The 25,007-nt window shown below is 38.3% G+C and overlaps 2 protein-coding genes across 2 annotated transcripts; both read right to left on the bottom strand.

Moving 5' to 3' along the window:
* Positions 1-1,908: 1,908 nt before the first annotated feature.
* Positions 1,909-3,450, bottom strand: ppp1r27b (protein phosphatase 1, regulatory subunit 27b). Its single transcript, XM_038279005.1, has 3 exons — positions 3,078-3,450; positions 2,826-2,976; positions 1,909-2,466 (listed from the first exon to the last, which is right to left on the bottom strand). Exons 1-3 carry the CDS (start codon positions 3,304-3,306, stop codon positions 2,343-2,345), a joined length of 504 nt encoding a protein of 167 aa, XP_038134933.1. The 5' UTR covers positions 3,307-3,450; the 3' UTR covers positions 1,909-2,342.
* Positions 3,451-4,989: 1,539 nt separating this feature from the next.
* p4hb (prolyl 4-hydroxylase, beta polypeptide) lies at positions 4,990-17,637 on the bottom strand. Its single transcript, XM_038278956.1, has 11 exons — positions 17,330-17,637; positions 14,786-14,992; positions 13,787-13,920; positions 13,534-13,671; positions 12,073-12,177; positions 11,867-11,992; positions 10,985-11,185; positions 10,725-10,845; positions 10,045-10,226; positions 7,470-7,583; positions 4,990-6,390 (listed from the first exon to the last, which is right to left on the bottom strand). Exons 1-11 carry the CDS (start codon positions 17,469-17,471, stop codon positions 6,322-6,324), a joined length of 1,539 nt encoding a protein of 512 aa, XP_038134884.1. The 5' UTR covers positions 17,472-17,637; the 3' UTR covers positions 4,990-6,321.
* Between the last annotated feature and the right edge of the window lie 7,370 nt (positions 17,638-25,007).

Here is a 25,007-nt window from a genome sequence, read left to right as displayed (position 1 = left end):
ACCACGTACATCTGATTAGTGGATTCCTGCAGTAATAAGTGTCCTGGAAGGTTTTCATTTTTTAACAGAGCATCATAAGACCTCTGAGGGATCATGGGGTTTTTGATCACCTCTCTAAGGCACCTTCTCTCTAATAATCTAGGCTGTGTTCAAATTCAGCTGCTGCATCCTCTGAAGGCCAGATTTGTTGGCCGATCACATAAGAGTGGCGCCGCTTCTTCGTATTTAAAGACTCCTTGGTATGCAGCTGACAAATGCAGCCTTCTTTTCACCCGGTTGGAAGGACAGGTCCACTGTATCCTCGCAGCCTTGGGTATCCCATGAGGAAAAAGAGAAATGGCGAAGAACAGTGGTGAATATTGTAAGTGCAGTTTAATATAATACAACTACGTGAATAGTTTCATCTTAAATTATTGAAAAGTCAGATGTCACAGGTAATGTTTGGTTTATTAATAGGTTTTATCTGCCCCTGTGCAAACGGGTTTGGCTGACATTTAAGCACAGATTTCAATATCTGCAGTGTGGGAATTATAAATATATCTGCGACAATGGAACTGCTGCTGGATGGAGCGCCGTTTCATTTAAATCTAAATAAATACTGCTATTGATAAATTGGCAATAAATGTTTGATTAAATAATTAAACATCACCATGAAATAAAAAGAAATATGCACACTCCATACTGCTGAAGCTTCAAAAAAAAATGTAATTAGTACACCGTAGTGAGATGTTCAGCATCCATTATTTGCTTGCTTTATGACTCAACTGTCACAGTTGCTAGGCGACGGAGCTTGCTGAGTGAGGGAGGTGACAGCTGGATAAAGCTGGAAATGTTTAAATCTATAGTTATATATCTATAACTCCTCTGGACTCCTCTTTTTCAGAGCCTTTGAAGGACCCAGTCCAATTGGACCGAGTCTTTGAGAGGATGCAGCCACCGAAATTAAACACAGTCTGCAACCTTTAAAATCATCATTTACCAATCAATCATTTTTGCCCTGAGTCCAGCTAAAAAGAAGCTGTTTAGAGCCTCATTAAATAGTATTTTCATAAAACATAACTATAATATTTATATTCTATTTATATTTTTGCTACGTTCCGCTGTAGGAAATCTGTTGCTTTTTGAAACAACCAGTAGTTTTAGGTTTTATGACAAGGGAAAGAATTTCATTAAAAGAAAGCATGGTGTTTTTTTTTGTTGTTTTTTTTTTGTATAAGATATTATTTACCGTGAATAAAGTAACACAAAGAAAAAAAATGTTACTCCAAAGCTATTTACAAGGACAGTAGATGTACAATCCTATTTCTGGTTGTTTTGTTAAAATTCAAATTTTCGTTAAGAAATATTTATTATACTATATTCAATATTTATAATTTTTTGTGTGGTTTTGAGGCTGCAGCCCTCCTCTAAAAAGCTCTAGGAGTCCTGTTTCCAAACCATTTCTTTTTCAGATGACGGAAGCGTAAAGTGGAGACCTGAAGCAGCAGAAATCATTATCTACCTTCCAAAACTTGAGGATCAAGTAAATTCATTAACTTAATGCTTGGCTTGTGCTCAGGCATGTAGGATCACATAATGACAGGTGTGTGGCATTCACAATCCTGTCCAAGCAATGAATTTACCACATGGTGGCTCAAATTAAACTGTAAAATAATTGAATGGATCATCAGTGGAAACATGATCCACCTGAACTCAATTTTGAGCTTAATGTTAAGAGGCTGCAAAGCGTTTTAACACATCTACATATCCATGATGCAGATGAGTTGCTTTAAAGATTTACTCTGATTTCTTTTCACAAAATGTATTATTTTCTCCACAGATTATTTTATTTAATCCGTTAAGCTTTAGTCAGAACTCTAGATTAAACAGGCTAATCTTAATGTTCACATCAAAATAAAGCAAAAAACATAACGGATATATCAAATTTATTCAACCAAGTAGAAAAAGGACAGGTATATTTACAGTACATTTCATTTAAAATCATCAAAAGATTATAAAATCCTGCTAATACAAGGCTATAAAGCTTAATCTAAGTGTGCTTTTTATGAACATAAAGTGCAACAACTTTGTTTCTCAAAGTTCACATATAGAAGCAAAGTTATAAAAAGACCTAAGGCGCTGAGTTGTTTCAGCAGTTCAGTGCTGCAGGAGTAAAACACTCAGATGGCAGTCTGTTGGCTCTGCCGGCCCACCACCCAGCCTCTGTCACCATTCAGAGCCGTTGCAGCTCTCAAAAACCAGGATCCTGGGCTGAGCCGGCCTCCCCTGCTCACAGCTTGAAGAGCATTCAGATCTACTTGAAGCAGTTTTCAGAATGTGAAACTCAGGTAACTCTGGAGTTCTCAGTCGTTAACCTCCAGACCGAAAAGCCTCAGTAGCTCCTTGTTCTCTGGGTCAATAAGGTCAGCTGGCTTCTCACCGCAGTCGTTCTCCAGCTCTGGGTCGGCACCCAGTGAAAGCAGGTATCTAAGGGGGAATGAGACATTCTCCAGGTCAGGGAAGGAGCCTGACATAGTGGAAAAACATATTCTGTCCTTGCTTATACAGAGCCTAAAATATTCTAATTATGATGGAAAGGGACTCCAAAGCCCAAAGCAACACACCCAACATGCTGACAAGCTCAGCGTGAGGGAAATAGAGATTATATAGCTATGTTTAACACCAATAAATATTGTGTTTACATACATTAGCCAGTATTGTTTATCCCTGATCTGAAAGACTTTATTTCTTGCAAAACCTGCTGTTTGAGAAGGCATTGATCTCATGCTGCAGTAACAATCCCTTCCCTCACTGACACACCATAACGATCCAGTATGGGTGCTCACCTCGCTATGTGTGGGAAGCCATCACTGCACGCCATGTGCAGCGGGGTCCACCCCTCCTCATCTCTCTGGTGGATATCTGCTCCGTAGTGCACCAGCAGCTTCACGCACTCCAGATTCCCAGTCAGCACAGCCTCGTGGATGGCTGCCATTCCTTTTAAGAAAGAAATTGTTATTTCAAATAATGCTTAAAAAGTAGGATTTCTACACAGCAAACATGTGGCACTAATAGGGCCCCATGGGGTATTCCTTCACCTGAATGGTAAATTGTGTCCAGTTTGACCCTGCTGGCCCTGATGAAACGTCCAATCCTTTCTAGCTCTCCATGCCTGACATAGTCCTGGAAAACGATGTCGTTGGGGAAGTGGACGCTCCGTGCTGGCTTCAGGGAGGCTGCACTCTTGCAGATGACTGGAAGGCCACAGCTCTGGGTGTAAGCTTTGATTCCCAGGCTCTGGGACACGGGGCATTCGTAGTACTTCATCCCGGAATCTGGTTGCAGAAGAATCCTTGTACAACTGGATGAAAGAGGTTCTCTCGCTTGGATCAGCTTCTCTTCTGAGGGTCCAGCTTCCCTGCCACAGCCTTTTATACTCTCCTCTGCTCTATTTTAAGATCAGCTAGAAGATTTGGTAGATGAGTGGTCTCCCAAGTCAGGTCCCTCCCACTATCTGGTCACAAGCCTCTTCAGACCACTTACATCAACACACGACAGCCAGGAACCTCCTGGATATCTATCAATATCACATCTCTCGTCGTTGTCCACTTAAATATATCAGTGACATCCCAGCAGCTGAGTGCAAGGCGGGGTGCTGGAGTTTTCTAGTAAACACCAGGCAGGATCCAGGGGGTTTAAGGCAGGGCAGAGAGGTGAAATCCCTCTGAAGGAGCTGTTGATGATAAACTGCAGGGAAAAAGAAGCGATTCCTCTCATGGGGTGTGACAGGCTGGCGGATGAGCTTTTTTCCAAACTGTTTTGTGTTATACTGTTTGTCAGGGTTCAGTTTAAATATGAAACAGGAGTAAATATTTCAGGAGCTGAACGGATAGCAGGAAGAATAAGGTCTTAGTCTATATAAAGTGAAATTGTTTTACACATGTGCATAATGTTTAAGTAAATTGTCTTTACTTAAACGAATAGGTTCATAAAACCACATCTCCTTTAAAAGTGAAAGGAGGGTGGCTGTTCTTATTTATGGAAAGTGGAAGGAAAAAGGGTGATGAAATAAGTGCACAAGAAAGCTGGGTTTGGGAGAGATTAAAGGACTACAGCTGACTGTTCAAAACTGCTTTCGAGAGATTAGATTACTCTTAAATTCTTTAGAGTAATCTAATCTAAACTTAATTTAACCTAAAAGATAAGTGAATTTTGTATTTTAGAGCTCCAGGAATCTGGAGAGAGAGAAACCAAGTTAACTTTATGTCAGTGATAATTAAGAAAGCTGTTTCCTCTGCTGGGTTTGGTCCCGATTTTGGACTTTATCAATCTGCAAAGACATTTTGCTGCTTTCATTTTCCAGTAGGACGTTGCATGTGCCCAGGTCTTCAGATTTTATACATTACATTTTTGCATTGGTCTCATTCAATGTTCTAATCTTTACAGAAAATTAACTACAAATCTAAAAAATGCTTGAAATATGCTGCTAATCAATGAGTTAAACCTTTTAAACACAATCAGAAATAAATTTCCCATGAACCGATTTCCACTACACTCTACACCTTGAAACAAAAAAGGTTTGATTCATTCCTTTAAAGGTGGCAGTTATCCATGGTTTTCTGCCATTTTCTCTCTTACAGTGCTTTACATATTTGCATAAAGCACTCTAAACAGTTTCTCAAGAAATTACTTTTAACTTCCACTAATTTTGAAGTGACGATGTCTCCTGGACAACTGCAGATCAGAGTGCCTTCAGATAACACCCCTAAATTTTTCACTTTAATGCTTTACACCTTTCATTATTTGCCATAAAATTAATCCTTCATTTTAACCTAAACCTCAGAAATTTACCTCAAACTAGTTGTGTAATTTTAATATCCTTGTAGCTACATAGCAATAGAACACTATAGATTTAGTTCAGTAGATAAACTAGATTAGCTGTAGGCTGAATGTCAGATTTAATCTGTACATAGATTTGATGCATTGTTTTTTTCTTGAAATAAAACAACATTTCACATGTTATTTTTTTTTTTATTGGCCACCATTTCACATTTTCCACATTAATTTGAATATGATGGAATGCTTTGTCATTCTCCCTCCCACCACTGATGGACTGACGCACCCATCCCTTGCTCTAGTCGACCCCTCTGAGCCCAAACACGCACGCCAACATTCAGACAAGCAAACATTCACTCGTTCACACAGCAATAGGCAGCTAAGGGTGCCGAATAGAGCAAAGAGATGCAGCGTGGGTGAGGGGGGTGGGGCTTTAGACTGGTTTCCTCCCTCATTTCAGATATAAGCCGACACTCCGACTAAACCACACCAATCTGTCTGCTTCAGTAACCACAGTGAATCTCCCGAATAGGCATTAATGCAGCGCGACCCACCAGAACCAGCTCCGTCTGCCTCTGCAGGTTTGAGAGGGTGAGCAGGGGCCAACTTTGCCCCAACAGGGCCAAACGGCAACAGCTGGGCACCGTGGTACAATAAAAAAAAATGAAGACCTAAATTAAAAAACACCCCAACTTGAAAGCAATTAAATAAAAAATGATTTTAAAGTTAACAACTGCTTTTAGACAAAAATAGTAGATATGCTGACATAAGGAGAAAGAACAGAAAGAAACTGGGAAATGAAATTATACCCCACCCCCCTTTGTAAGATACAAAATAATTGGTCTCGGCTACAGATGTGGGGGGGAGGGGTCCTCTGTGTGCTACACGGATGTTTAAAGTTTACTTAAAAAAAAAAAAAAAAAAAAAAAAAAACATAAAATAAATGATGGCCCCTTGTCCCCTGAGACAGTCTGTATAAAACCCACTGGTCCTCTTGATTTCTTAATTCAACAGAGAACAATTGCAGCCCCCTCGCCTTCGAAATGCAGATCATTTCATTCAGCTCAAACAAACACTGAACACCAAGATTTGTTTTACAGATGGGAGTCAAACTTGTTAGGAAAATTAGCTTTTCAAAACCTGACAATCAACGCCATTTTTTTAAATAATTCAGTCCAAATATGATGAGGAGCCTTGTGAACAAGCCAGTGGGGTCTCCCAGAGAGGTGGTGCGCTGTTTCAGGGATCTACTGGAAGGACAAGACCAGTCTGGGCAGAATGTGTGAAATTAAAACCTTAAACCAAAAAAAAAAAAAAATTAAAACTGCCCAACCAGCCCCAGATGGACCGACTGGTTGGTTCACAGGCTGGCTTTACTGAAAGGCAGTTCAGGGTGGACTGTTAATGTTCACAGGACAGGAAGGGTCCACAAGGAAGCAAAGGTGGTGATGGTGGTGACTGGAGGGGTTGGGGTAGGTCTCCTCTCGCCCTCTCCTCCTGCAGCTCTTACAACTCGTCGTGTCCGTCGTCGTCGCCTCCATCCTCGACATCGGAATCGTCCACATCTTCCAAGTCCTGAATATAAACAGTAATCAAAATAATTTTATTCATGTAAACACCACATGTCCATTTTAACATCGTAATTAACCAAGTTAGCACAAAGAGGGCCCAGAGAAGGTAAATGAAATACAAGCATATATAGCAGAACATTTTATTTCACTTAATTGTGAATTCTGAATATTTTCAGTGAGGTCATCCAAAAAAAGATCTGAAGCTTTTCCAACACATTTGGAATAAGAGCTTGGAAAATGGTAGCAAATTCTGACAAATATCCTCTTTATTCCTGCACTATAGCACATTTATGTTATAATAAAGGCACCCTTTAAATGGTGCTGCCTTTAGTAAAATGAGTAAGCATTTTTTGGAAATAATGGAAGAGATATTTCCGCTCCTCTGCAAAAACGTTCAGTTCAAAGTTTCAGCTGAACGGGGCACGTGCAGCTTTTATCTGGAGGATCCGGTCTCCACAGCAAACCCAGAAACAGCTGCCACAGCTGAGAGGAGGCATAAGTGGCCTGCGGTTGACCAGGCTGCAATTAGATTTCTGTGTGGATGGCAGGTGTTAATACATTAGGAGTAATCCCCTACCCCCCCCAGTACATAAAAAACACACTAGGGCACACAGGATGCTTTAGAGTAGAAAGAATCAGTCTGCATCCATCACCAAGTAATTTTTAAAAAAAGTTACCAACTTCCAAAGACACCAAGTTTTATTTTTCCTCCAACTGTAAATTCCTACTAAAGTTTCCATTCTGGTTGAAATTCTGGCTCCTCATTCAGCAGATATGTAAAAATAAAAAGGCTTATACAGACAGACAATCTAAAATGTGCCATAAAAAAAGACATGTTATATGACCTTGGCAAATGCCCACGTTACATTATGTACAGCATCTTTCCAAAGTCCTCCCCTCTCCAACACAAATACACAGAATGTTTGTAGGCCAACAATAACTATTTGTTTAGCTCTGGATATTCTTCAAAATAAAAATGTTTTATATTAATGTAACAATTCCAGCAAAATGCTGAACTGTCCACCTTAGCCCGCAACTTAACCTGATGCTCATAATGGGCGTTGGTCAGGTGAATTAACTCACATCTGTATCCAGGCCTTCGTCATCGTCTCCTGCAGGGGCGCCTCCATCTTTACCGCCACTCTCCAAGAACTTTGTGAAGCCCTCCAGCGTTCTCTCTCCATTATAGTCAATCACCTGTTAATCAGGAGCAACAAAACCACATCAAATAAATTAGAATCCAGAGTTCAATGCAAACTAGAAATCACAGGCTTCAATGCAAGCATTTATTTTCAGGTTTGATCCTAGCAGAACCAGCTGCTGGTTTCATTCCATGTTGCTCCTCGTCCACTGTAGTGCAACAACTGCAGTTACAGGTGCTGGTCATAAAATTAGAATATCATGAAAAAGTAGATTGATTTCAGTAATTCCATTTAAAAAGTGAAACTTGTATATTATATTCATACATTACATACAAACTCATATATTTCAGATGTTTATTTTGTTTAATTTTGATGATTACAAATGACAACAAATGAAAATCTCAAATTCATCATATCAGAAAATTAGAATATTGTGAAAAGGTTCAAAATTGATGGCCCCTGGTGCCACACTCTAATCAGCTAATTAACTCAAACCACCTGCAAAAGCCTTTAAATGGTCTATCAGTCTAGTTCTATAGGCTACACAATCATGGGGAAGACTGCTGACTTGACAGTTGTCCAAAAGACGACCATCGACACCTTGCACAAGGAGGGCAAGACACAAAAGGTCATCGCTAAAGAGGCTGGCTGTTCACAGAGCTCAGTGTCCAAGCACATTAATAGAGAGGCGAAGGGAAGGAAAAGATGTGGACGAAAAAAGTGTACAAGCAAGAGAGATAACCGCACCCTGGAGAGGATTGTGAAACAAAACCCATTCAAAAATGTGGGGGAGATTCACAAAGAGTGGACTGCAGCTGGAGTGAGTGCTTCAAGAACCACCACACACAGACGTATGAAAGACATGGGTTTCTGCTGTCGCATTCCTTGTGTCAAGCCACTCTTGAACCACAGACAGCGTCAGAAGCGTCTAAAGAGAAACAGGACTGGACTGCTGGTGAGTGGTCCAAAGTCATGTTCTCTGATGAAAGTAAATTTTGCATTTCCTTTGGAAATCAAGGTCCCAGAGTCTGGAGGAAAAGAAGAGAGGCACTTCATCCACGTTGCTTGAAGTCCAGTGTAAAGTTTCCACAGTCAGTGATGGTTTGGGGTGCCATGTCATCTGCTGGTGTTGGTCCATTGTGTTTTCTGAGGTCCAGGGTCAACGCAGCCACATACCAGGAAGTTTTAGAGCACTTCATGCTTCCTGCAGCTGACCAACTTTTTGGAGATGCAGATTTCATTTTCCAACAGGACTTGGCACCTGCACACAGTGCCAAAGCTACCAGTACCTGGTTGAAGGACCATGGTATCCCTGTTCTTAATTGGCCAGCAAACTCTCCTGACCTTAACCCCATAGAAAATCTATGGGGTATTGTGAAGAAGAAGATGCAATACACCAGACCCAACAATTCAGAAGAGCTAAAAGCCACTATTAGAGCAACCTGGGCTATCATAACACCTGAGCAGTGCCACAGACTGATCGACTCCATGCCACGCCGCATTGCTGCAGTAACACAGGCCAAAGGAGGCCCAACTAAATACTGAGTGCTGTACATGCTCATACTTTTCATGTTCATACTTTTCAGTTGGCCAACATTTCTATAAATCCTTTGTTTTTATTGGTCTTCAGTAATATTCTAATTTTCTGATATGATGAATTTGAGATTTTCATTTGTTGTCATTTGTAATCATCAAAATTAAACAAAATAAACATCTGAAATATATGAGTTTGTATGTAATGTATGAATATAATATACAAGTTTCACTTTTTAAATGGAATTACTGAAATCAATCTACTTTTTCATGATATTCTAATTTTATGACCAGCACCTGTATGTTGAGCATGAGGCAATTTGTTTATCAAATTTGCAATAATGAAGTGGGGAACATGCACTCTGGACAACACACCGAGAACCCAACTGCTGGTGTAGACTCAAATTTCAGCATGTGGCAGAAGCGTTTAGCATGTGAACTACGCTACAGGGACTGGTGGATGCCCACCCATCCAGATCATTGTAGCTTACAGCTTCAACTGCTAGTAACCAAACATTCAACAGTATAAACATACTTCTTTGGTTTAGAGCCCAAGATTAGGCTTTTATTAAACTAAAATCAAGTTCTTCAATCAGGTTGGTCTACTTGACCTGCTGAGGCTAGTTAGCAGATTTCAGTTTTTTTCACATAAGATACAAATACTAATCAACAGGCTAAGTAGAACCTGACATGCTTGAGGATGTACAGGTTCTGATTGGTTTTACTAGCACACCGGTCCATGTCCTGCAGTTTATGGAGCTGTAAATCTAGTTGGGGCTTCTTTACTGCCCGGTGAATATAGGTTGTACTGTTTCTTTCATTCTGTTATGAAGTATTAAAAGACATAAGATCCAACTTTAATAATAACTTATCTATTAATGTGTAGGTGAAAATCTAAAACATCAAAACATTGCATTAGATATAAAAAAATAAAGTTATTTGGGCTGTAAAAGCAGAATTCATGCCAGCTATAAAGCAGTTACCTGGCGATCATCTCCTGCAGGGAAGAACTTTAGTGTTGGGAAGCTGTGGACTTTTACGGCTTCTATCTCGTTTGCTGTGGAGTCCATCTTGGCCACGATGGTGTCAGGGCTGTCCTTGTACTTCTCTCCCAGCTGTTCCCAGATGGGGGCCAGCTGTTTGCAGTGCCCACACCAAGGAGCATCTGGAAGGCAAAAGCATGATTTGTCAGCAGTATATTAATACAACTGCAGTAATCATTGAAGCAGAGCAAACCCATCAAAGGAAAAATGTTTACACTTAGAATTTAAATCTGGATTTACTATGCAAAAATCAAGACTTTAAATGTGCAGCCAAATGTCACACCTGTCCTCCACTAGTTGGGAAACAAGAGCCTTTGCCTTACTGGCCCACAACTGTGTTTCAACAGCCAGACGTGGAAAGTGATTCCAAATAATGCTCATTTGAACCTTGATGACTAAAACCTGCCGCTATATTTATCCTGATCTGTGCAGCATTAGTGCCTGGTGGCCAATTAATTTGCAGGAAGTGGAGATGACATGGCATGAAATCAAATTTTAAACATAAGGCCTATGAAAGATTTAAGCAGACTGAAGATGAATGACTAGCAGTCCATACCATACCACATTTAAGCAGGTAAAAAAAAAAAAAAAAACACTAATGAGTAAAAGTTGTTTCTTACAGAATTCAACAAAGACGTTCTTTGAAGGGTTAAACGCAACCTCCTCGAAATTTTTGCCCACCAAAACCTTGACGGGGGTCTTGTCCCAGTCTTCAGGAATGTCCTGGCTCATGAGGTGGGCCTACAAGATGGATAACAGAGAAAACACTCGAGTAAATACAAATTACAAAGAAAAAAAAAATCTCTAGAGAAAATTATGTATTAAATTTGGATAAAAACGTTTCAGATTGCTTAATATTTAGAACCGATATAGCTTTTACCTTTAGTTTGCCCTCAGTGAACTGTGTGCAGAACTGTGTGATGCTCTCTGCTGTGATCTCGCTGCTCTCTGGCTTGTACTTGGTCATCTCGTCCTCCAGCGTGATGAGGCGGATGGCGGGGCAGTCCTCTTTCTTCAGGCCGAAGAACTCCAGGATGCGCTGGTTGTCATCAATTTCACTGTCGATGAAGATGAACAGGATCTGGACAAAGAGAGGATGATTTAATCGTCTAATATATTAAAATCTCAAACATCTTGAGGTTCAAGTAAAAGAAATAATGAAAAGTAATTACATAAACGCAAAAAAAAAAAAATATCCATCTGGATTCTGCAAGCAAGGTTGAATAAATGGGATATTTTATTTCTGGATTTAAAACTCAGGTTTTTAAATTTATATGGACAAATGAAATGTAGGGAATTTGTTACAAAACATAATTGTCAAAAATAAAATGTAAAGGGATCTGAAGCTAAATAACTGGTGGGTAGTAACCCTCACCAACCTCTGTTTTAGTAGACATCCTACATCACCCATTTCTCTGAAAGTAAAGCCTTCGCCATCCTGAGTAACAGTTTAATCCCATTTCAGATCATTTATCAAGAAACCATTTACTACACGTAACTGAGGCACTTTGCAAAAATTACCTTAATGAAATCATACAGATATGTATTGCATCAAGTCGCCAAATTTTGCAGGTTTGCAAAGTAAAAAAGGAGAAAGAAGGAATTTCAGATCATTATTCTATCTTTTAAAAAGAGATTAATCCCCAAATTCCTATGTGAAAAGAAAGTGGGTTACCTTGCACAAAACCGCCAAAACAGTTTAAGGCTTAAGGTTCCATTAATTTTTAGTGACTTCGTCTGGTTGTCTTCCAGGTTTACCTACCTGACCCTTAAATCCCTCAGCAGCTTTCTTAAAGTGATCCATTTTCTCCTGGAAGCCAGAAGAAGCTTTAGGCAGGAACATCAGGATGTGGGACTTGATGTCTCCTCCAAAGATTTTAGGGGCGGTCTGCAATAACAGAAAAAATATTCAAGTATATTTTATGTACTCCACAGTGAGGGAAAAAAATTATTTGAATAGAATTTTACCTGCTCAGTGAACTCAATGACCAGTGGCAGCTGGTTGGCCCTAACAAAAGCCAACAGCTTCTCCTTTGTCAGCTCTCCATCAAAGGTATTGCGACCTTCATCGAACTGTCAAGAAAACATGGAAACTCTTAGACAGAAATATTCCCCGACTGGTGTCCCAGCTAATCTGCCTGTGAACACCACACAGATTTACCAGACACACCACTTTAAAATCCTCCAAGTCTCTGTAGACCAAACAGGCTTTTAACTGGGCATCCAGAATAGCAGCTGTAAACCTCTGCCAAGCAGCTCTTGCTGGCACACAATAGCAGAAAGGGGTAACCTTCCAAGCACTGAAACCCAAAACCTAATCCCAGCGGCAATAAACAAGTTAAAATTCACCTGCTGTTTATGGAGCTGAACCCCTGCACTAGAAGGGTTCATCCAACTACAGTCTTTGAAAGAATAAATCTACCAGCATGAATCTTAAGCTGTACAACAGCAGCAGGTGTTGAAAACATTGATGCAGCTTCTAACATGGGCATTGAAATAAAAACAGAGGTCATCTCGCAGGTTATGACCTTTCATCCTATTCAGTACCTCCTGCATTTTAGATTTTAAAAATCCCAAAGCTAAATTTGATGTGCAAGTCGTATGCATTTCAATCCACATGTAGAAATAAATGAAAGGGAATACAGGTAAAATCAACAATGGTCTGACAACTGTCTATTCATCAGCTTTAGCTCTTTCCCCCCAAACACCACATGGGTGGGCAGAGGGTATCAAATATGTCAGAATGACATAACAGAATGCATGCCAATTACAATGCATGCTCTTACAGGTAGAGCAGGTGGAGCATATGGTAGCGAGGAGACATGGACGAAGCATAGAAGCTATAGCCATTGATGCAGCTGTGCTGGGATTCTGACCCAGAGACATTTGCCTCATGGTTTTATGCAGCTTCTGAAATAACCACATATTTAAGGACCTCATTGAAGTAAGGGAGGCTTTGTACTTTGACCGCATTTGACAAATCACAAGTGACAAGTGATCTTATCAGCAAATCCACATTCATTAACATTCCCTGAGATAACTGTATTTTCTTTTATGGAAGGTATAATTTAGGGTTACAATTGGGGGCGGGGGTTATTTATTAGTCAGGTTGAGCAGAACAAGCCAACATCCAAAAAGAGGAACAACCTCAGACAAACCAAGATCAGTTACAGACCGATATTTGATGCTTCAGCATCTGAGGCATCAAATTACTGAGGGTGTAGACCAAAATCCAGCAGGGTGCCTTCAGCAACCATCAGAGCGTATTATACATGCTTCAGTTACATAAGAAACTGTTTTATAGACTGACTAACTGGATCTCTTTAGAGGCTGCATCTTTTGAGATAGATATTCCTGTAACTTTTGCAAGTATATTTAAATGGAAAGATTTGAAGATGACTGATTCTATAAACCTAAACAGAAAGTTACCTTTTTGAATAGGATGATTCCATCTTTGGAAACCTCGAACTTTGAGTAGATGTCATCACTGCTGGTCATAGCGAAGGGAATATCATCAATGGCTTCAGCAGCTTTTTCCAAGACTTTGGCATCAGCAGACTGTGCATCCTTTACACAAAAAACAACAAACATTCAGTAAAGGCCTCAGAAAAGGCTTAAGGACATTTTAAATGTATTTTAGCCCTCTGTAGAACAGAAAGGTTTGCCAAAAATCCTTTCCCACCTTAAAGAATCCAATGACTGCCACCTCATTGTCAGCAATCAGAGACTCTGCTGCAGTGACCTCAGTCAGGGTGGAGACCGCAGGTCCTGTACGTTTCTTCAGCCAGTTAACGATGTCTTCTGCTTGCCTGCCAGCTGCAAAAATAAATACATACATCAAAGGTGTATAGTAAACCCACTCAGAATAAGCTGTAGTGAATCTGAACATGTAGAACCTAAACGCAGCAGTCTCTAATGTTGTTACACTGGAGATAAACACACCCTGCCATTTGTTAACGCCTCTGTGGTTTCGACAGTGAAAATGATTATAGGCACTTCTGCATTTCAGTACAAACTGAAAGAAAAAATAGAATTACCTGAATATTAAATTAATGAAAAAATAAAAAGAGCCAATGACAAAGGTAGACATTCTCCTTCAGTCTAACTGGTTCCATTTTGCTCAAAGTAAAAAATTTTTTTTATAAAACTTGCTTCTTTACAAATGGGGTTCCTGTTATTAAGCTCAACTTAGAGATATGACAAGTAAAACAGCTGATGCAAGCTAGCAGCAATTTCACAGATCAAACACTTTCAGATAGAGTGGTACATCCTGCTGTCCTTTAGTGTGGGAGGAGGTTGAGTCAAGAAACTGGATTTAATCGAAGGAGTCATTTCCACAAGACTCCTTCCAAGCTTCCCCTCCCTTTCCTAAAGGAGCAAGACTCAAGACAGCAGAGGAGGCGACGTGAAGAAATGCACATCATACTGCCCGGCTCAGTTTCAGCATGGGAAAAACGTGCTACAGAAGCCCAGCCCACTTTAAGTCTGATGAAAGCTGATTGGTTGTCCAACTTTTTTTTTAATTGAAGGCTTATTTTATTGATTTTATTTGAGAACAGTTAGAAATTAAGCCATTTACTCAAAGTGAAAATATGAGTGGTAAAGAAAATTATACTGCTAAAAACTGCAAGCAGTTAAAAGGCAGATTTTAAATTATAAAAATATGCAAATAAGCATTTACCAGAGTACTCCTTTGGAGATCCCTTCTCTCCACCCTTAAAGAACTTGATGGTGGGGTACCCCCGTACGCCGTACTCCTGAGCCAGCTCGCTCTCCTCAGTGGCGTCTACTTTGCCCAGGCGGATCTCTGAGCCCTCTGCTTTCAGCATGCCGGCAGCCTTGGCGTATTCTGGAGCCAGGGCCTTGCAGTGGCCGCACCATGGTGCATCTGTGGAGAGCATTCATTTTAAAAAAGGTTCGAGAGGAAGCTGGTGAATTTCTAAAAGACTACTATAAATAAAGGTAGAGGATCTTAGAGCTAGCAAAGACTTTTTTTTTTGTTTCCTTTGAGGGATGTGAAAAAAGCTACAAAATTAGTTAAATCATGGAGCGTATTGTGTATTCAAATTTGTGAAAAAAATACTGATTGGCAACAGAATCCAAGAAATTAATAGATCAAAAGATTTAGAATGACTAAATCAAAGCAGACTTGAACCTGTAAATGATATAATGGATCCCCCCCCCCCCCCAAAAAGCATTTCTGGCATTTTAGTACATCTTAACGCAATATTTACAAACTTCCCAGAAGAACATGCACTTTACTGTTTCACATAAATACCATTTCCATCAATTCTTAACTCGCAAATTTCATATAAATAATCAATTGACTAAATGAAACCTGTTCATTCTTTGTGTTTTCCAAGTGATAGAACACATTTCTTGGTGAGATTTAGCACAAAAAAAGCAGATATGTATTCGGCATTCATAAAATTCGACAGCAATTTTTTCAAAGTCTGGTTTGAAAGCTCAGAATAATATGAAATAATGCAAACAAAAGTTGACAATATTTCAAAAGTTTGTAAAAAAATTCAAGTGTTGCATTTTAGTTTCCAGATCTATATGCTTTTAATAAAGCAGAAATCTTTTACATATTTATAGTCTAAAACGGAGGTCTTCAACAGGGGGTCCGTGACCTCTAGGGGGTCCACGCAGGTACTGCATGGAGGTCACGAAAGTTTTGGCTGATTAAACTTTTATTTTATATTCCCCCCTGCAATTTTTTCCACTTATAGAAATGTCTTTAAACACACATTAACATTAATTCATCACGCTGTAGTAAACAGATAAATGGAGGCATAGGATGTCTTTCAGTCATCAATGCAAACATTCAGCGATACAGACATTCAACGACACACAGGAACTCTTTCAAGCTGGGCACAGTTTCATTCACAACACCCGTTTCATCAACGAGGAACCAGAATCAGACATACTTTAGCAATCCCAGGGAGAAATTACTTTTGGTACATGACTCCATCTGTAATAGAGTAACTATAGGACCAGTTTGATATAACACAATTTCAGGCAAAATATTAAATTAGGGGGTCCCTGCTCCATCTCTCCATCAGTTTGGGGGTCATCGGCCTGGGAAACGTTGAAGACCCCTGGTATAAATTAAGAAATAATTTTTTTTGTTGATAAATGGAAATTTGTAGAATTTGAGAATTATACATTAGACTATCCTACAAATGAAGTTTGAAGTCTTCCACAGGAACAAATAAACATCATGCAACAAAATAATATCGATTTATTACTCCACAGAATATTTATTACTCCCAGAATATCTTAATACCCATTAGTTCTATTCAATGAGCAGCAAATTGCTGCAAAAAAAAAAAAGATCAAGGCACATGAATAAGTTAAAATTAAGGTGTTGTTTACTCGCACATCTCAAACGGAAGGGCCACGTCTAATAAAGTGGTGCATCATGCATTATCTCGTCACTGTGTAAAACTTCCTCGTCCACGTTACTGTTAACGAACTTTAGTAGAATGTACACGTCAACCTAGCAGCACAGTCCATTCATGATCCCCGCCCAGCTCAGCGGGCCCTTCATCAAACTTCCCACTCCGTTTTAATTGGACAGCCTCGCCTCACGGTCACCTATTACTGGTCCACGCTGCCATCACCCAATCCACGCAGGTCCCTACAACCTGAGAAAAGTGGAGCGGGATGGGCCCGTGGGGCCAGCCAGGACTGACTGAGAGCATTCAGATTAATCTTGACCTCAGCACGGTCTGCATCCCAGTTAATTAACCGGGACAGTCTGGTCTATAAGGAGGTGAAAGTTAACTGAAAGTAATTCAAACCACAGCAGCCAATCGAAACTTTCGGCTCCGTTTCCATACAGGCATAAAGTGAGACAGAGGGGTCCCAGTATGTCCCAGGAGACGAGTTGATTTAAAACACCTTTCAAAGCTAGTTCATTTAAACGACTAAATAAACCCATTTTTTAATGCTTTTAGCTAGCGATTTTTTCCAACTGAATAAGAACGCTTCTACAGACAGAAAATCTCCCCCGAAATGCTGTTTTTTAAAAGCTTTTTTTTTTAGAAAAAATAAATCAGCGCTTGGTAAGCAGAGTTAGCTCGTCTGAGCAGATTTATCGGGACACGTCTGTGTTAGCGGCTCTCGGCAGCAACTGAAACCTCAAAGTTCAGCGCTAATGTTTACAGGAAGAGAGGAAAAAAATGGCAGCTAGCATAAGCTAACAGCCTTTGATACTTACAGAACTCAACCAAGATGTTTGGGTGAGCCTGGAGAGCCTCGTCGAAGTTACTTTTCTTCAGCACCAAGACGTCTTCTTCTTCTGCGATGTCAGCCCTGCAACTGGCAACGGCCAGTGTACATAAGAGGAAAAACTTAAACATAATTACCGTCGAGTTTTCTTTCTCAACAGAGGGACTGCAGTTGATAGTTAACAAATAAATTTGTGCCGGTTAGGGAGTTTTTAGGATTGGGAGAGAAGCTGGTGTTTTTGTGTCTACCGCTATTAACGTGGCAGTGGACGCAAACCGGAGGGGTTAGCGGCAGTGCGCATGCGCATTTATGGGGACGAAAGCAGTTCGTGTTGAAATGTGACTGGACCACAGCAGGCTGCACCTGGAAGTGAAAACCAGGCACCACGGAACACTGCAGCTATGCTGCACAAAACACAGCGACCGTGACCAGATGGTGATACTTCACCAAGAAAATACAATTATTTCGAGCAAATGATTAATGTTCATTATTTGTCGAATTTTATAGACAAAAAAAATTAAGTTATTTTTTTTTTAAAGGTTCAAATATTGGGAGGAACTGATTACACAAACTTTTCCTCTTTACTAAGCCTTTCAAATTCAACGATTTTATTGAATTTTTAGGTTTATGGTCTGTTATTGGCTGTTTTATTTGTTATATTTTGGAACTTTTTAACTGCGTTAGAATAGAACCAGTGGCGGTTCTAGACCAAATGTACCAGGGGGGCAGAAGGGGGCCAGAGTGTTTTCATGGGGGCACAGAAAAGAATGAAATAAAAAAACAGGGCAAGGTATTCAAATATATTAAGATTAATTAAAAATCTATTTCTTATGAGGTCAATATATGTTCATAATTTAGAAATTTTAATTAAATTTTTCATTTAAGTTAAAATTACTGTTTTCTATTAAATCTGAATTAGAATTCAAGAAAAACTGATAAATTCACCTGTAAAAATTAGAGCAATTTGTTTTGAAAAAAACATTTAGCAGATGAAAACTGGGATCATATTTCAATACCGCTTAATTTCAATACCTTATTGTTTTTAAATAATTAGTAAAACAGAATTTGTAAAGAAAAAAATGAAATTGATCCAAAGGACCTATCAGTTACTATGTCTGTTCCAGCGCATATCATCATTAGAATTTCTTTGAGTATTATGTCTTCACTACAGGGGCCATAACAGGGGCCGAGACATGATCTACAGGGACATTGGCCCCTGTCTAGAACCGCCCATGAATAGAACAGAATAAAATAAAATAGAACAGAAAATCTCTTTATTCTCCCACAACGGGGAAATTCTGGTCTTACAGCAGCAAAAGGATTATAGGAAATTGTCACGCAAATGTGGACCTTAGAAGAGTGTATATAGGTGACATTTTTTTTTTTTTTTTAATCAAACCTTTATTTAACCAGGGGAAAAAAATCCCATTGAGATTAAAAACCTCTTTTTCAAGAGAGTCCTGGCCAAGAGGCAGCAAAGTTACATAATAAACAGAGATACATTCAATTAAATTACATATCAACCTTTCAAGTACGGTAAAACAATTACAGATTTTTGAGGCTGCTTCAAATCCTTTCACTTTCAACTTAAAAACATTTAAAGATAAAAAACTCAGTCAACTTCCAGTTTCTTTGAAAAAGATTCCATGCATAAGGAGCTGCGTAGCTAAAAGCTTTCTTCCCTACTTCTGTGCGGGCAAAAGGAACAGTGAGCAACAGCTGATTGTTGGATCTCAGGGCATAAGAAGCCATGCTTTTCTGTGTAAGTAAGATAAATATGTAAGAGGGCAGTAATCCAGGAAGGGCCTTGGAAGTTAAAGTGTACTAATGACACTGCCTTCTCATAGAGAGGGAAGGCCATCCCACCTGAGCATACAGGTCACAGTGATGTCATGGCTCTACAGTTTATGATGAACCTTAATGAAGTATGGTAAACAGATTCCAACATTTGAAGACATGAAGAAGTAACATTCTTATAAAAAAGGACACCATAATCTAAGACCGATAAAAACGTAGTAGAGACAAGGTGCTTTTTTAGTCCCAAAGGAAAACATGTCTTATTACGAAAGAAGAATCCCAGTTTAACTTTTAATTTCTTCACAAGTTTATAAATAAAAGGTTTGAAGGTGAGGGAGTCATGAATTCCAATTCCAAGGTATTTATATTTATATACCACCTCAATGACACCCCCCTCCAGAGTTGATACTACTGACAGGGTTTGAGGCACATTCTTATGATTTGAAAACCACATTAACTTAAGAAATAATTTAAGATTAATAAATGAATACTGTACAGCAACAAATACTTTCTGTAGGGCATAAATAGCCTGTTCAAGAGATGACCCAAAGCAATAAAAGACATAATAGTGAAGAGTTAAAAAAGAAATAAAATAAATTACTGTACTGTAATTTTTTTAACAATATAAATACTGTACACCTGGAGAATAAATAATCAATATACAGCTGTGGACATTGTCCACATTCAATTGTCCATTGTAATGGACAATTGAAAATAGCAGCAACATCAGGGATGTGCAAAATGACAGCAGTATGTTATTTAACTGAATAACTGTAGCACTGTGATATTATCTAAAAATGCAAAGTGCATTACAAATAAAATTTATTATTATTATGCATGCATCTTAAAAAGTTAAATGAAGTCAAAACAAGATTGCACATAATTATATGTTTAGGTTTTATTTCATTGATTTGGATGATTACAGCCATTGGCATTCCCAAAAATTCCCAAAAAACTGTAAATTTGTGACCAATGTTTGGCCAACACAATCATGGTAAACAACTGCTGAATTGGCCTCTGCATATAGGGTTTATATAGATTTGTTTTTTCAGAGGTCTTTTCGGGTTCTTAGTCCACACAGCTGATTTAAAAAATTTCATGTCAGCATAACAAACCAAGGCCCCATCTAGCTCTCAGCAAGGTGTGGAGAGAACATTTCTAAAATTGCTCCTCACTGCTCAACACATCTATAACACATGGGCAACTTTTTATTTTTTTTACTAAAAAGGTCTTTCATCAGTGCTATAAATGTAGTTAACATGGGACAGTTTTATAACCTGTGGATATTCTCATATGAGACCCATTTATCTCTTTTTTCAATTAAATGTAAATGACTGGTAATAGACCATCAGTTTGTTTGCCTAACTGGGTCTGGTATCTTTCATCTTCCTCTACAATATGACAATGATTCTTTGTGGTGTCTAGGTCAGGTTAGTTTGTTGTTTGGTCCACTCCAGCGCAGTGATGCTGTGGTCATTACAGCAGCTATAGGTAATTTAAAAATGCGCAGGTCCCTGTGGAGAACTTATCTGTGGCTCTTGTTTTTTCATTCAACTTTAAAGCTCACCCAAATGCCTTTTTCTTACGTAATAATACTCTCAAGGCAGCTTTTATCACCTTTGCATCTTGTCCTACCACAGATTTTTCATTTAATTAATATTTGATCAGTTTGCTTGAAATCAACATTGAACAGCCAACTCTCCTATGACTGTTTGGGGCATGACCGTTTATTACTGAAAATATATCTTTAGAGCTGGCATCATGTAATATTCTTTTATTCGGAGTAGAAGTAAACCACTACTATGAATACAATTTTTTTTTTTTATCATAATCACAAAATTTAAGTGAAATTTTAAGGAAACCAGAATTTTGCTGAGTTTTCTGAAGATGTTTCAACACCCATCCACCAGTTTTTGTCAATTCTGTTGGCCCCCACCAGAGCTCGCACTAGACTCAAACCCTAACCTGGACTACTGAGAAGTTACACATGCTATCAACTTTATTTTAAGAAAATTAACTGAAATTCAAATAAATATCTGATTAATATCATTATATGAGTTTCACTTTTAAAAGTATTTTACTGTAATACAACAATTCAATGGAATTTTAATGTATCACTATTTAAATGACTAAATATTGTTTAGCACCATGACAGGAATTCCCAAAGACCTTTAAGCCAAAACTTTGCACAGTACGGAGGGTGTTCTCAAAAGGAAGAATTGACTGGGCTAAAATCTATAGCACAGAGGCAGTGTCTACAAAGGTCCTTACTAATAAATAGGAAAATAACTTCTCAACACCCCCTAAGCTGATTATCTTCTGTATGCAATCATGTTAGCTAATCTATCTGGTAATTAATTTACTGTTGTAATGAATCCCGATCAGTTAAATTCAAAAATGCTTTATTAATACGAAAGGGAAAGATAAATGTAACTGGACATGGTGGATTTCCTGTAGCGGTGTGTCTTACAACTGAAGAAACTTTGTTTGTATGATGGTCTGATGAAGAGGATGGTCACTGTTGTCTACGATGTTCTTTATTTTATAAAGAACACTTCTTTGTGAAATATTCTCCAGAGGTTCTAGAGGAGTTCCCAGAATAAGGCCATCTTCTTTACCAGCTTGTTGTGCTTCTTTAAGTCATTTGCTCTGATGCTGTTACATCAGCAGATGATGACAGAACAGATCACCAAAAGGAACTTATAGAAGATATGCATCTTGCAGTAAACACTGAAGGACCTAAGCCTCTTATTCTGTTTTGTCCCAAACGGCTCTCCATACATGTAGACGGCTTTACAGTTTTATGTATAAAAAGCTTTGCTGAATAATCTTTGACATTTTTCACAGATTCAATTAACCGATGTGAAAAAATATAGATTTCCAATGTATACATACACAACACTGATTCATTGTTCAAGTTTAATAGTTATAATGAAAGATTAACAGCTTTGAAAAGTATTAATGCATTTGACAGCCACAAACATCAATGCATTTCATTTATTTTATCACATTACACTTACAAATTTACCATATTATATTTGTGGTTATTGGACAGAACAACACAACATAGTGCATAACTCTAAGGTGAAGGAAAGTTAACATATGGTTTTTAAAAATGTTTACCAGTGCTGCGTACATCTGGGTTCTGCTCCCCTCCTTAAATTAAGAGCTCTACCAACTGTCTCCAAAGGTCACAGTAAACAGGGTCCTCTTGTCTGTAACTTAATCTCAGTATAAATACAGCATTATCTCTAGAGGTGCAAAGCTGTTAGAGTAATACTCCAAAGGCTTGCAACTACAATTACAATGAACAGGGGTTATAAAAATGATGACTCAAGGGTACTGTGTATACATGCATGCCAGCCGTTTCAATTTGGGTTGTAATAAAAACCTTTTAAAACCTTTCCAGCTCACAAATATGCCATAGTTTGCATAACTAAGAAAAAGCAAGTCCTGAACTTTTGCTTTGTACACAAATGAATGTATACAAGGTGGATCCTTTATAGCATTTAGTTTTTCCATAACTTGCTAAAAACATTTATATTCAAATACTAATGAAACTGTATGTACATATTTGATATAATTCTGCCACCCTGGAGAGGATGGTTCAAACACATTCTTAACTAATGTGATCCTGGTTCCCATGATGAGTGTGATGTGGGTAAATCTCTATATAATGATCACAGGCATATAAACAGTCTCGATAGAGTCAATTGTAAACATACAGCTGACTCAGTGTTGCATGGAAACTGAATTCTATGGCAGTAAACTATGAAGTGCTGTTGTTTACAATTACAAGATCATCTTCATTATACCTTACATTCCCAGATTTCTTTTATTTTTTATTTCATCCTGTCAGAAGAATGTTAAACCTTGTCAGAGAAAAGTAATAACCACAGAGGTTTCAAGGTTATATTAAGATCAGCTTGTTTTTTTAGCAGGTAGAATTGTGAGCAGTAGCATAAAACTGCTGAGAAACGTAAATTTTAGTCAGTTTCCAAAGTTCAAAATACATCCCAGCAAAAATGACTCTTTTTGAGATAAGTTTTGTTGTATTTTCTCAGAATCACATCTGAAATCAGAGTTCAGAGTCCTTCATTGCTTCAAGGGAAAAAAACCTGCTTCTTTTAAAGAGTCAATACCTTTCTGTGTCTGGAACATCGGCCGGAACAGAGTTCAGTATCTAAACTTATTTCTGGTGTTGCCATCTATTTGCTGTACAATAAAAAAACACATCAGACATGAGGAATATTGAAAACTTCATACTTCATTTGGAATATTATTTTCCTCTGTTTGCAAATTATTACTATATTTAATTTAAAAATGTTTGCTAATGTTTACAAGCACTGCACACACATAATCCAGAATCCAGTTTAGTTTATAGTGTGATCAATACCTAATCAATTTAATAGTTACCATCAACACAGGAAATTTCATTTAAAGCTTTTTTTTGTTTGTGCAATTCACAGCAACTCATCCAGACAAACTGAGCTAATTCATCCAGTTATGTAGAATACAGAACAATGTAAATCAGTCTAATTCATTCTACTGCTTTAGAATCAGATAGATTCAAGGTCATGCAAAGTAATGTGTTCAAAATTAAAGTTACAATACAGTCAATAGTCATTGATTTTGCAGTTATCTTCCTGAAAAAATGTCACAAAGGGATTCACTATCTTAAAAAACAAAAAACTCGACTCTGTGTGAGCAGCCATCTTTAGCTGGAGGCTGAGAGGAAAAAGAGGCACTAAAATCTATAGTGATTGTATGGCCTTAATTTAGAGCTCCCAAAGTAATCCATTGTACATCTGGATTTTTCAGGTGTTGATATCCTACTATGGTTTGTGATTCTGGGATTCTTTCAGCTCAGTGTGACTTTCCTCTCCTATTGAAGCAGAAAGATGCTAATACTGGTTGTTTTTTTTTTAGGTACTTTTTACATGTTTTTTTTTGTATGCATCTGCTAAACCTTTGAAATATCCTGCTTTTAAATGCATACATTTCTGGCACAGTAGCTTATATCTTTTCTTCATTGCTGACATTGAGGATTCAAATAACAAACAAAAAAACAGAAATAATTATCTTCTTACAGGCCACTGCTATAAAAAATAAAACAGAAGATTGTAAAGACTTAACACCCCTTTAGAAGCCTGTGGCAGTCATAGGCTAAAATCAGACAGTCTCTGAACATTTTATCAAGTTACATTAAGAAGGTCATCAACAATCAGTGCCCATGACTGTGACACAACCCTCTAGTTAGAGATAACTTGTAAAATAGGAGAAGCTGATATCAGAATAACCTGCAGAAGAGAAGGCAATCAGGATTCTGCAGCTTTCTGGCATAAATTCACATCCAGACAATTCGTTTGGTTTTACCTGGATCTTGAGCATTGGACATGAGATTCAGTATGAACATGCAGAACAAGCAGCTCTGTGTTTCATTGTTTACTTCATTTTGTTTTTGCATCAAGGCCATAGGACAATGACTGCCTATCTGTTCAGATATGAATCAACTGCTGTGAACTTTAGTCCACTAGTCATAGCATTGAGCTCAGAGAACCAACTGGATGGATCAGTTCAGTCACTTTCAGAAGTGGTTGGATCGGATCCAAGGAACTATGTTTTTTTTTTCCTAAATTCCTCCAAACTTAAAAAAGTGTTACTTTATAAATTGTATGATATAAAAACAACGTAGAATATTTTATTAATTTGGAATCTCTCACATTTTCTTTAAACAATGTTTATCCGTTTGAGGAACTATTAAAAATAATTTTGTTTTGCAACAACAGCTCTTCGTTTCAGCTTTAAAAAAAAGTTAAACCAGCTACTTTCAAAAGCCTTACCAAAAATACAGGTAAACTTAACTATGA

Source organism: Cyprinodon tularosa, unplaced genomic scaffold, assembly GCF_016077235.1.
Source record: "Cyprinodon tularosa strain WSP-4 unplaced genomic scaffold, ASM1607723v1 ctg146, whole genome shotgun sequence".
NCBI classification, from domain to species: Eukaryota; Metazoa; Chordata; class Actinopteri; order Cyprinodontiformes; family Cyprinodontidae; genus Cyprinodon; species Cyprinodon tularosa.
This window is presented reverse-complemented; position numbering and strand designations above follow the sequence as displayed.

Bases quoted from the DNA above. Each gene is read 5' to 3' on its own strand.
- ppp1r27b (XM_038279005.1), bottom strand. From the start codon at position 3,306: ATGAAGTACTACGAATGCCCCGTGTCCCAGAGCCTGGGAATCAAAGCT. The intron at 2,977-3,077 runs GTGAAGGAATAC...CTTTCTTAAAAG, and splicing joins GGACACAATTTACCATTCAG to GAATGGCAGCCATCCACGAG. The intron at 2,467-2,825 runs GTGAGCACCCAT...ATTCCCCCTTAG, and splicing joins GGCTTCCCACACATAGCGAG to ATACCTGCTTTCACTGGGTG.
- p4hb (XM_038278956.1), bottom strand. From the start codon at position 17,471: ATGTTTAAGTTTTTCCTCTTATGTACACTGGCCGTTGCCAGTTGCAGG. The intron at 14,993-17,329 runs GTAAGTATCAAA...TGCTCTCCACAG, and splicing joins AAACATCTTGGTTGAGTTCT to ATGCACCATGGTGCGGCCAC. The intron at 13,672-13,786 runs GTGGGAAAGGAT...TTTTGTGTAAAG, and splicing joins CAGTCATTGGATTCTTTAAG to GATGCACAGTCTGCTGATGC.